This window comes from Ruditapes philippinarum, unplaced genomic scaffold, assembly GCF_026571515.1.
Source record: "Ruditapes philippinarum isolate M1 unplaced genomic scaffold, ASM2657151v2 ctg2888_1_1_1_1, whole genome shotgun sequence".
Lineage (NCBI taxonomy): Eukaryota > Metazoa > Mollusca > Bivalvia > Venerida > Veneridae > Ruditapes > Ruditapes philippinarum.
In genome coordinates, this window is record NW_026867149.1 from 71596 (window position 1) to 84561 (window position 12966).

The window sequence follows — 12966 nt, forward strand, 5'->3', positions numbered from 1 at the left end:
ATCTAAAATAATTATACCAATATGGGCAATCTTCATGAAGGTGCAGCATACTCAAGAATCCGCCCGATTCCTTTAAAAATATCACTAACACGCAGTGCAAGCTATAGCATTTTCAAAAATGACCAATAAAGTGTCTGTCATACGTTTAGATTTTTTTACAAAATTTATCCGAAATTTCTTACTTGTTTGGCGCCAACTGTCAAAGCTTGATTTTTAACTTTTTCACCTCCATTCGGAGAGTTACAATTATGTACAAAGCTACCAAAGGGCTTAGTTTCGGGTGAAACAAGAAAGAATTACCATTACAGAGAAAAATCAGAAGTTTCCAGTACCTTCAAAACACCATGTCTGAGTTATTAAACAATTTGACCGGGGCCATCATTCGGATATGTCCTCTGCCCCCTAAGGCTTCTGATCACAATTATTCGAAGTTTTCCGGAAATAGCGGAGCAATTTATCATTATCAGTAAATATTCATCCTCGTAATTTTTCATTGTGACTGAATGTTATGATTTACTATTCTATAAGCCAAAGTGTATGCGTTATAATTAATTGGACACTTGTACTAAAAACTGTTCTTTTTTTACATTCTGTTTTTTTTTTGCTGTTGTTGTTGGGGTTTTTCAGAACTAGTTTGTGTTGTATGTTTCGCAGGGTAGCGCTGTGCCAGATCTTGAATGTCACCATTGTATCTCCTGATCTGCAATCAGAAAGTACAAAATCTATTTATTACACACCTGCGCCTTGGTTTATACATGAGGCTTAAAGCAATTAATACACCAAATACTTATATTTACTGGGTGTAGTATCATATTCACTGGCTGAATTGGATTTTCCCAGTCTAAAAATAGATTGAGACTCATATTCAATGATCATACACCGTAGACTGTTAATTACGCGTGTTAATTAAAAAAATAATTGTTGCTTTTTTTTCTTTATGGCATATTTCTCGATTAAAATATCAATACTTTACTATCATACTTAAGGGTTACACCGCAATAATGAGTATAAACTTGAATTATTTTTGTATGCGCAGCGTTTGTATAGTCGTTGCACGCCTAACACGTGCGTCTTTCTTCCCGCGCTTCAACGAGGCAAATTTTGTACATGTATAATTATAAGGTTGTACTTTTGTGATTTTTTTAATTTCTTAGCCTATTCATATAATAAAACAATTATTGACTAGTGAACCATTGAATATGATGTGATATTCACCGGCAGAAAGTCATATTGACCTCGGCTATCGCCTCGGTCAATATGTCATCTGCCGGTGAATATCACATCATATTCAATGGCTCACTAGTCAATAATTGTATAATAACTTTTAATGTTTTAAGCCGAGAGCCCTGCAACATTATTTTTATTATTTCTACTGAGCAAATATCAATTTCTCGTTTTTGACTGAAATAACCACACGACAGGTTGTTTAACGTGTTTCGTGGATAAGAGCTCCTATAAATAGAAATTTAATGACTGTTGTTGTCATTTCTTTGCTTTTAAGAAAATGAACTGGTTATAAATATGAAACACTATATTTCAATTATTGAAAATCTTTTCATGGACAGATTTGTAAAATATTTTCTTTTTTTTCATGTCAACATTGTTTATCTTTTCAGAACATGCGTTATTACATGTTATAGTACACAACAAGTACTAAACTTTTGCTTTATATCCTTCACAGCCAACACATTAAAATATGCAATGTTAAGAATCCACTCGTTTTGGTTAAAAAAAGTTTTGAAATTGATGAAAAGATAAATATACCTTACATTGAAAATAAATATTACCAACATTATAATTTGCCGATACATATATCAGAAACTAGCATATATTAAATGATATCACTTCATATGAAAGACGCTTCCTTTTTGAGCTTATGTAAATTGTATGCATTGAGACTATAGTTATTAAAGTTATTTTTGGTTTGATGGTATAGCAAAAATTATTACTTTCAAACATACTGTACACTTTAATTTATTTAAGCTCAAAAAGGAAGCGTCTTTTGACCCGAACGTTATCATTCGATGTACATTTCATGAAACCCTGTGCCATTACATGTTAAGGTTTTATTTGTTCTTTCTTTTATTTATTCTTTTCTCTTTTTTAATTACGGTATATAGAAACATACAAAAGAAAGCAAATCATTCATTCAAACTTTAAATCGTAAATAATGTCTGTGGTGGATATAAATCAAAAGTTGAATTAATTTTGTACACTATACAATATAACATGTAATTAGTATGTTATGAAAAGATAAGCAATTTTGGCATGAAAAAGGAAATACTTTACAAATCTGTCTATGAACAGATTTTCAATTATAAAGATATAGTGTTTCATATTTTATTACCAGTTTATTTTCTTAAAAGCAAAGAAATTACAATTACAACAACAGACATTAATTTTCTATTTATAGAAGGTCATATTCAAAGAAAACAATGGTCATATTCAAAGAAAACAATCGCGCGTCTAACAATTTCAGTTAATAACGAGAAATTGATATTTCCTCAGTAGAAATCATAATAATGGTGTTTCAGGGCTTTCGACTTAAAGCAATAAAAGTTGTTTTTAATTTGTAGTTCAAAGATAAAGCATCAATATATGTCCTTGGTGTATAAATGAGCCGCGTCACGATAAATTCAACGAAAACGCATTTCTATAGATTTTTTCCGTTCTTGATTAGTTTTCTTTCATATAGTGCTAAATAACGCGCTTACACTCTAACGTCATATGTTAAGGTATAACGCGACACTTTGCGAACTTTCGAGTAGCGTCTTGAAAATTGGCATGCAAAAAGTTGACCATATTTCTGATTAAATTCTGTTGATTTTATTTCAATAGTTTCAGCCAATTTTTAAACACACGGCGTCAAAGTTGACCATCAAAGCCCGATTTGAACATGACGTCGTTGCGTATCCTTGACAACTGTTACGGGTATTTCAACGCCATTTGCGGACAAAATATCTTAAATTCTACAACATTCGACGGAAATTATTTTTCCTTTAAGCTGATATAAAATTTATCGTTTTACGCCGAAAAATGTTTGAAAAATGGAAAGAAAACTGTCAATTTTGTGTAAAATTTGACGTTCAGTTTAGCCGCATTTTTCGGCTTTAAAGCGGCTTATTTAAAAATTCCTGAAATAAATTTTTGATTTTTTTTCTTTAAACGTCTTTTAAAATGTATACTTAGTCAAAATAACTAAAAAAATTAGGGGGTCACCGACTCAATTTTTCCGGTACACGTGACTTTATTTCCCCCACCCCTTTGGATAAAAGTCATGCTATCACGGGGCGTTTGTTATTTTGATGTTATTAAATCCCGCTATTGACGACATTTTACGCCATTATGACCACTGCGGAAAATATATGGATACAATAAAGGGTACGGTATTCCGTATGTTTTAGATAGACAGGTAAAAATAAGTGAAATCTGAATACTTAGATGTACGGGATATAATGCAATACGTATATGACTAATATACCGTGATCCGTACACTCGTAATATGCAGGAACTTTGAATGAAGTTCGTATTTACTAAAATACGTATTCTTTTGAATTACACGGTCAGATATTACCAAAATATGATTTGTTTATTATCGTAAATACAGATTTTGTACATAAAACAGAGAATAAAGATGTACTTCAAAATTACCCACTTTCTACAAGAGGAAAAAAAGTAATAGTCTGATCTGACATAAAATTTTGTCAGAATAACATTAAATAGTAAAACTTTGAGTAAAATGTAATATTTCCTGGTTTTATTAACATGTCAGTTGCATACTGATTAAATGGTCAGTGAACAGAACATATAAAACATCGACAGATCCTCTACAGTGCCCGTAGCATGTACAGACAAAAAAATGACAATATATTGAAATATCTTTATTTTGTATAAAGATTTACAACGCAACACTCCTTTGTTAAGTATCTAGCTCAGGACCGCCGGTTCGCGTATATGTTCTGCTAAACATCCGCAGACGTGTATTTACAGCGTTTCATTATATTTCATGTTGAAAGTACTGTTTCTAAATGTTCCTGTTCAAAATAAATTCTACCATAAATTTGGCTATACAGTGAATAATGAATTTTTGCAAAGGCCGATTTGATAGTAATGTTTTGTATACTGCGTTTATGGTGAATCCTCAATTAAATCGTTATTTTTTACATTATGATGTTCTAAAATGATAACCAAAACGAGAAAATTTGTATTAAAGATGTTTATGTTTATATTAATTTATAAGCAGTGAAATGACGTCATTCCTAGTATGTAACTCATGCAGGCGGCAGAAATAATAGCGTTAATGATCTCCCTTATTATTATTTTGTCTTGTTAGAATCGAAATAACATGTTTTTGAGTGGTGTTTATCGGCTATTTGACACCGGATTGCAATTTAGATGCGAAAAAATTAACATACAGGCATACGCCCTTCGTAGTCAATTCCGACGTATCAAAACTCCAAACCGGTGTTAAATAGCCGGTAAAATTGCTTAAACAAAGCGTTAAATATGTTATGCTACAGAAATGGCCCTTTTTAAATGGTAAAAATATTGTGATATAATTTTTGTATGACGATGAGGTGATTATCCAAGTCTATGGACTTGGCAGGCTAACGTGATATTCACCAAGACCGGAGGCAAGGTCCACATTCTTAAATATTTACCGAAATCTTCTTACAAAAACTGTTTTATTATATAACCAAAATAGATCTACTTTTTTTCATTTGGTAAACTTATTAAGATGTCCGATTTCCTTTTTACACGCAAACAAGATCTAAACAAGTAAAATGGTTTCCTGCGGGGAACATTTTTAATGATATAAAGAAATTTCATTTAACTATTTTCAACATTGTTTGGGGGGATAAATAAACGTTTGTATCAGGAATATAGTTGACAATAATCGATCAATATAGAAGACTGGCGACCGTTGTTCAAAGACCGAAGAAGGTCGAACATAAAACAATTATTTCTTTTTAAGAAAATGATTAAATAGGCCTACCATTTTATGAATAATTCCGAGCAAAAAAAATTAAGTAAACCCACAAGTTTACAAAATATATCTATTTATTATGGCAGATGCCACTACGAATATTTTAATTTTGTAGATTTTCAATATAAACAATTTATTGTTTGTAAAATTTGAGATAGATATTAAAGAAACATTGATAATTTAATTTCAAACACATCATTCAAGTTTTTCCACCTTAAACGGTAAAATAATTATAGAAAATTAGAAATGTCACTTAATAGTTTTGTTCTTAATTATGTGTAATTTGGACTAATTCCCTAGCGGTAAATCCGTACGTACCGGCACACAGTATTTAGCTAGGTTTTCGAAAAGGTCAATTAACCAATCATGTACGGTTTACAGATCACATGCTCCTCCATGTACAGAAAACAGGTCACGTGCTCCTCCATGCCTCAAAAGTTAAACGCGTACCAATACCCTGCGGTCTTCAGACCGCAGGGAATAAGCGGACGGAAAGGATAGACTGAAGTTTTTTTCAATTATTGACATTCGAATCCTTTTTTAAGCAGGTAAATGTTCAAAGGAAAAGGAAGCAGAACGTTCTTATTTTATCATTAAATTTTTGACGCAAAAAACGCTATCCGAATCTGAAAATTACATTACTTTTGTTTACGTAATATTTTTTTTTTATTTTTTTTTTTTAGTTATTTTTTAATTTTTTTATTGGTCGACCAGTACTCTTTATACCAAAAAGTCATTATCGTTTGGTTTCTAATAGTACACTGTTAAATTTGGCGCCACTGTTTTTAATGTTCTGACGTAGTTCGTGATTATCACTTTCTTTTGACCGGGGAAATTGGTAGTCATATTTACGGAATATCATGTTGTAGTAGCTTATTGTGACTTTGTACTTTGCTACAAGAAGCGGCTGAAAATCGGTCTCGCGAGATATCAATTTTCACACGCTACAACATAATTTTCCTTTTATTATATACCTGTAAATTCTAAGACTAAAACAGGTCCAATAAACTGCACTTCTATTAGTTATTGCACAAACAAAAATATAGCAGTCAAGAAATGTTGATTAATGACGGATGAATATATCATGTTTTAAAAAGAGGCCGCGCCCTCAGTAACATCGGCTCCCGTTTCCAGATTCTATGTAATGCACAGCTAAGATGGAAACCAACCGACAAAAATAGTTCGACACTTCCATATATCGTATTTGTCTCTAATAGAAGACGGATTTTAATATACATTCGTATAAGCACTTCATGACTTGCATGTATTTTAGGGAGAAAAATGTATAGGTATATAATAAAATAATATACTCAGAAATAAATAGAAAATGGAATGTGTGTGATTTTATCCCAATTTGACTAAATCAATAAAATTATTATTCTGCAAAAAAGGAGTGAAAAAAGTAATCTGAAATATTCCACTTTGGTTATTGGTACAGACCTTCAAATGGTTGTTAAATCTCGAAAAGAAATGTTGTCCCTTCATGTTAAAAATCCTCATTGGAGCCACTTTAATCTAACAGACAATGTGTGAGGAAATATGTGACGTAATAGCATGCATGACATTTTTTGAAAAAGAAGATGCGCATTCATTAAAATTTAAGTTATCTTGAAAATTGATCAACGTGCACACTTTTTATGTGAACTTTAGGATTGCATTTAAAATATTTCAATGCAATCTGTCTTATGTTATATAAGCTGCCGATTGTTTACGTAACAGAAAATCGAGCAATTAGCTTTCAGTATTTTATAGTCCATGATTAATTTCCGTTTCAACAGACCGTGACTGGTAAACACAATTACCTTTATTGTCATTAATTATTCTAAAACGTGGTTAATTAATTACCAAGCGCATAAATACTTACGTATAAACGACAAACGTAGAGACGACAGTTATGACAACGTAAATAGGGATGAAACGATCTGAATTATAAATGCACTAAAATCTGTACCGATTCAGTTGTTTACAAAGTGTGCGAATCGACGAGTTATCTGGAAAAATGAACGCGCTTTATATTTTTGTTGGATTTTGTTTAAGTTTAATTTGCTTAGTTTCGTGTGCACCTCCTAAAGAGACTAAAGTAAATAAAGAACCTAAAGTTCAAAAAGTGATTAAAGTTCAAAAAGGGACAATAGAAAAGATAATACCTAAAGTACAGAAAGAGCTGCAAATACCAGAAAAGAAGATATGCACTTTAGAACGTAAGATTTAAATGCACTTTTGAATGAGTAGCTTCTATAAATAAATTGAATCATTATTGATGTTTGAATATCGACATTTTATATTATTTTTGATTTCTGTTTATGAAACAATTTGTGTCAGACATAAATTTTCATTTATAATTATTGATCAATGATGCTTTTCATTTAGTTAACAAACAAATAATTTTCTTATGTCAAAAACTATTAAACTTCATCAATTTTCTCTCATTTTGTATTGTTTATCTTAAATCTCTGTCTCTGTTTCTTGCATTAAAATGCTTTGACATATGATAATTTTATAGGTTTCCTTTACAAATAATGACAAGACATTGATGTATAATAGTATATTTACAAGATTTTATTTTTATTTCAGTGATAAAAAAGATAAAAATATAAATAATGATATTTAACAAATATAAATTATTTTGTCTACAGTAACAATTTATAATTTTGAAAAAAATCTCTTTTTTTCCATAGCGTTGTACGCAAAATGCAAAGTGGTCCCAGAGCAGCCTGGTGGGATTAAAGGCATGTTCTACTTCATGCAAGAAGTGGTAAGTTTATATGTTGAAAAAAAAAATGATGTAATGATGTAAGCACCTTACGGTCATAAGTAGGCTATTGTTTCGTGGTTGCTTTGGTGATAGAATTAAGCCATGTATTATTTTTTACTTTTTCTTTTCAAGTACTATGATAGAAATTCTTAATAAACAATAAAAAAAAGTGTTGAAACATTTCAAAGTCACTACATATATAGATATAAATGTCTTCGTGACATTAAGAGTGTAATAAAATTTTTTATCACATACCCGTGCTATTTTTGTAAAAACGGTATTTCAAGGCCGCTCATATACTAGTATTTTGACGTGACGTATAACGTGACGTATAACGTGATTTATAGTTTTTTTTATAATACTGCACGTTTTTTACGACGCTTTTCATTGGATAATCGTGACGTTTATATAGTTTTATATATACGGCTGCTGTCGATTTATGAAGAAATCGCGCTTTAGTCCTCTAAAAATGATGTTTGCTGTATTATAAATTCGTTATAAAGATTGTTGACAGGTTATATGGCCGAATATAAATGGTTGTTTGCAATATAACCCTTGCCTGGCGGCTCGGGTTATAGTTACAAACAACCGTTAATATAGGGCCGTATAACCTGTCAACAATTTTTATAACTAATAATATACACAACTGCTGCCATTTTATGAAGAAATCTCACTTATCCTCTAACACAAAATGCTTGCTGTAAATTCGTTATAATTATTATTTGACAGGTTATATGACCGTATATAAACGGTTGCTTGCAATAGAATCTTATTTCAAAACAACCGTTAATATAGGACTATATAACCTGTCAAAAAGTCTTCATACGTACAGGCACGCTTAATGTAAGCGTTATACTAAAAGTGCGTCAGTGTGGAAATAGTTCTTTTTTACTGTAAACAGCAATTATTTTTGGATCTATGATGAACAGAATATTATATTCGTTAAGCTATTGATTACTGAATTCATTTTTAACTCGTTCATTTAACTCAGTACTAAAACTACACCCAATTCAATATCCTGTATTTATGTCATAAAGTTAAAAACAACGACAATCAGTAAGAAAACCTCCATGTAATAAGACAATTCATTACTTTTAAAAAGTAGATAAACTGATAAATGGCACTTCTTTTTTTATAGTATCCATGTTGAATATGCAAATGACAAACTTTTCTTGTTGTTTGATGTCTTGTGTTGTTACTAATGACATTGTTTGAGAACGATTAAACGTTTAAGTAAAGCGTTTTTGCTGTATAATTGAAGAAAATGGCAATGTATGGAACATTAACCATTGTTAACGTTTCTTAATAGTTCTCACATGAATCTTCCGCTTTGTTATGACTGACTAGTTCTAATATTGTTTATTGTTTTTATTTCCTTCCACCACATAGTCATTATCTTACACAAAAGTGTGTTATACTAAATTTCATATACTTATACCAATACACTTTTTGCATATTTAATTTTGTTTCCTTGAATCTATTATTTCATATTGTTTTCATGATGTTGGTAATTTGTTGTGAAATGTTTTCAGAAACCCAACTGCGAATACGACTTTTTGAGCGTTCAAATGAATATAGAAAATCTTCCAAAAAATAATCAATCAAAATACAACGCTGTTCATGTTCATGAATATGGTGATATGACAAACGGATGCAAATCTATGGGTGGTCATTACAATCCTATGGGTGTCAACCATGGATCACCATGGCATCCAAAAACGTAAGAAATTTCTCGCATTTTACAATTGTCAATATTGTTATTTTTCATTAAAGTATCACCCATTTTCCTGGATTAGTTTTCTCTTCATAAATGATTGAAGCATTTCTTTACCATGAACTTGCCGACTTGTTTTTATAAGAGTTATGAATGCTTTAATGTGCCAGAATTTCATTATAAAATATCACTTTTCTTTACCAAGAATACGCACCTGATTATTTTTAGGATTTAGTTATTCATATTTTATCTTTGACGTTGGACAATTTTTTATTTTCAGTGGTCGTCATGTTGGTGATTTTGGAAATCACTATCGTAGTGATAGGGGTTATTTTGGAACAATAAAGACCCGACATGTTGACTACTTTGCAAGACTTGATGGAAAGTATTCTATCATCGGCCGTGGAATGGTGGTAAGTACACAATTTATATACTTTATTGTCATCCTTCCACTATATTCAAATTTTAATCTGCGGTTTTAACTGTACCGGTATATGAATTACAAAAAAAATGTATTACGTTCGAACAGTCTGATGACGTAAACAATTGTCCATTTGTGATTGTTAACATTTACAAAACAAACGCGTTGACCAAATATATATAGTTATAGCAAGGGGAGATTACTTATTTTATGATCAGCTCATGCAGCAACATGCATTAAGAAATTATCTTTGTTTCAGATACACGCCGGGGAAGACGACTTAGGCATGAAACCAAATGATCCTGAAAGTCTTAAAACAGGGAACGCAGGGCCACGCCTCGCATGTTGTGTCATCGGACATAGTAAAACTATACCAAAATCTAAATTTAGCCTTTATGGCAAATAAAAATGGATTATAAAACAAACAAAAAGGTTTGTTTCCTGCTGTTTCTGCAAGGACTGATGAGTTGCCATGAAAACAATTTGTGTCATAATTTATTCATTGTGGAACATTAAAACCAGTAGTTTTAAACACTCGCAGAGTTGTGCTATAATCGTATTGTTCTGCTTGTTTCAAACGTACACACGAAATATATTCTCATTGTTGTACTATTTTGAAAATGAAACATGAACGATTATATTTTTTTAGTTATGAAAATGTACATTTTTTGTAACTAGCTTAGGTTGAAAGGTGAGTAAAACATTTTGAGTTCATGTATGTCACAAATTTTCATGTTGTATTTATTTCATTAACATTTAGCAAAAGAGTTTGGTTTAAACATATTTTATTTAGAATATTTGTACATGTGTAAGTAACAACATAACAATTATTCTAGATTTTAGCCGAAAGCAGGAGCTTATAGAAGCCACTATCTAACAATAACATTCTTCATGAACTGATAAATGCCAAAGATGTGTTTAGAAATGTTAATGATATAACGGTGTTTATTTTATATGTTCCCCACCTTGATAATTTATCTCAATTAAACTGTGATTTCGTACAATGTAATTTAATTGCTTCTCTGAAAGCTTTTTTGAAATTATATTGCTGAGGGAAATATGTAAATGATTATTTCATTTGTAAATATTCGCAATATAGAGAACCAAAGTGGGAGCAATTAAAGCTAAATTCTGACATTTTAACAGGTTTATTATTATCAACGAGCGACAAATTTTAATCTACGCTATTTTCCAAGTATTTTAAAGATTAAACGTGCTCCATAACAAAACCTTTCAACCTCAAATTATTCTGTTTCCGTTTTACTAAAAGTGATGTAAACGTATTAAATGAAAAAAATCAAAGTTTGACTTATCGTACCAAATTTTTTTACCAAAAGTTATTCTATTCAATTATACTCCCACTCAAAGCCGAAACAAGACTTCTAATAAGTGTTTCTCTTTTGTACGGTGCTTGAGGGAGGGATGGATGTTGCCTTATAGTGTGTCAGATGAACTAACTCGTCTGCAATTACTCATCTTGTTTTAGTAGTTATTGTTACTGTACAAACACTTGGAGGTTACTGACAAAGCAAATATTATAGAGCATTTAGCAATTGTGCAAACTTAAATTGTAGCCATGCGTTTTTGAAGTTCAAGATAAACAGTGAGATTCTCGATTCCTCAAAAATTATACCATCGAATGATATGCAGTATACAACTTTTAATGAAAAGTGACGGACCCTTAAAATGAACAGTTTAGCATTGTTTCAATTAACTGGTATCATCAATTCATTGAATCAATTATTTTGATTTGTCATTGAAAGAAAAGCTAAAGATAAATTTCGGATAAACTTCTGCAATCATCTTTAAAAAAAATGAATAACAAAATGTAAAAAATATTGAAGCGAATTCCATTTAATTTATTCTTAGTAACACATTTCATATGTTGTGATGTATGAGATAAACAATTTTGTAATATTATAGATAGATACTTTATTTCCTTCAATCCACACGAAGATCTAACCAAAAAAGGTACGAGCACCAATTGCGAAAATATGATAATAGAAAAGATAAGATACGTAAAACATAAAACCACATGGCCGCAAAACATGTAAATTCATCGGAGCTTTACCTTTTGTATAATTCATATATGTGGTAAAACCACGGAGAGTATCAACCAATGTGTAGTGACATTAATGATGAATTAGATGCGACGCATTTATCATGTCGGGCTTTTTTGTAGCACAAAATAAACATCATATTCAAGTTCTAACAAAAATAACTAAAACATGGATGACAGTGACAATTGACGGTTCAAGGCACATTAAGCCTCAAAAACGAATAATTGAGCCGCGTCAGGACAAAACCAACATAGTGCGTTTGCGACCAGCATGGATCCAGACCAGCCTGCGCTTCCGCGCAGTCTGATCAGGATCCATGCTGTTCGCTATCTGTTTCTCTTCTTGTTATAGGGTTGGTAAGTGAACAGCATGGATCCTGATAAGACTGCGCGGATGCGCAGGCTGGTCTGGATCCATGCTGGTCGCAACCCCATTATGTTGGTTTTGTCCTGACGCGGCTCATTTAATGTTTCCTTCTTTAAAAAAGGCAGACATGAAAGCTGTGTAATGATTGATTAATGATTTTAGAGCATGTTACATGTTTACCACCTAACAAAAGTAGTGCTGAATATAAAACTATTTGTCATAAAAGTAACAAAATGTAAACAAAGTAGTATTTTGACTTCCATACTCAAATACTAACTCAATATAATTTTACTAATTGCTAAAAGCAATAGAAGCAAATGATGGTTCAGGTAATTTGCCAATAAGTAACTTTTTGGAAACTATAACAGGACAAAAATCATAAAAGGCCTTTTAGAAATGAAAATAAAATCATTTCTGAGGCATAATCTACCTTTAAATTTATTCTAATTTATTATCGATTTTATTGATCAAAGATAAAAGAGATGATTTCATTTGCAGAAGTGAATTCCAAAAATGTCCAAAACACTTGAATTAAATTTTCAAAAGAAAATTAAAAAAAATCAATATAGAAGAATTTCAGAAAGACCTGAATAGATAAGTAGGATGACTGAAAAAATAATATGGCAACGGATGCATCGTCAGGCGTGCACCAAAGTTTGTAAA

General features: G+C 31.2%; 1 protein-coding gene across 1 annotated transcript; it reads left to right on the plus strand.

The window, feature by feature from the left end:
- The first annotated feature begins 6870 nt into the window (after nt 1–6870).
- LOC132735014 (uncharacterized) lies at nt 6871–11185 on the plus strand. The gene is made up of 5 exons (XM_060721913.1): nt 6871–7188; nt 7666–7742; nt 9275–9462; nt 9737–9869; nt 10137–11185. Exons 1-5 carry the CDS (start codon nt 6987–6989, stop codon nt 10281–10283), a joined length of 747 nt encoding a protein of 248 aa, XP_060577896.1. The 5' UTR covers nt 6871–6986; the 3' UTR covers nt 10284–11185.
- Nucleotides 11186–12966: the final 1781 nt, after the last annotated feature.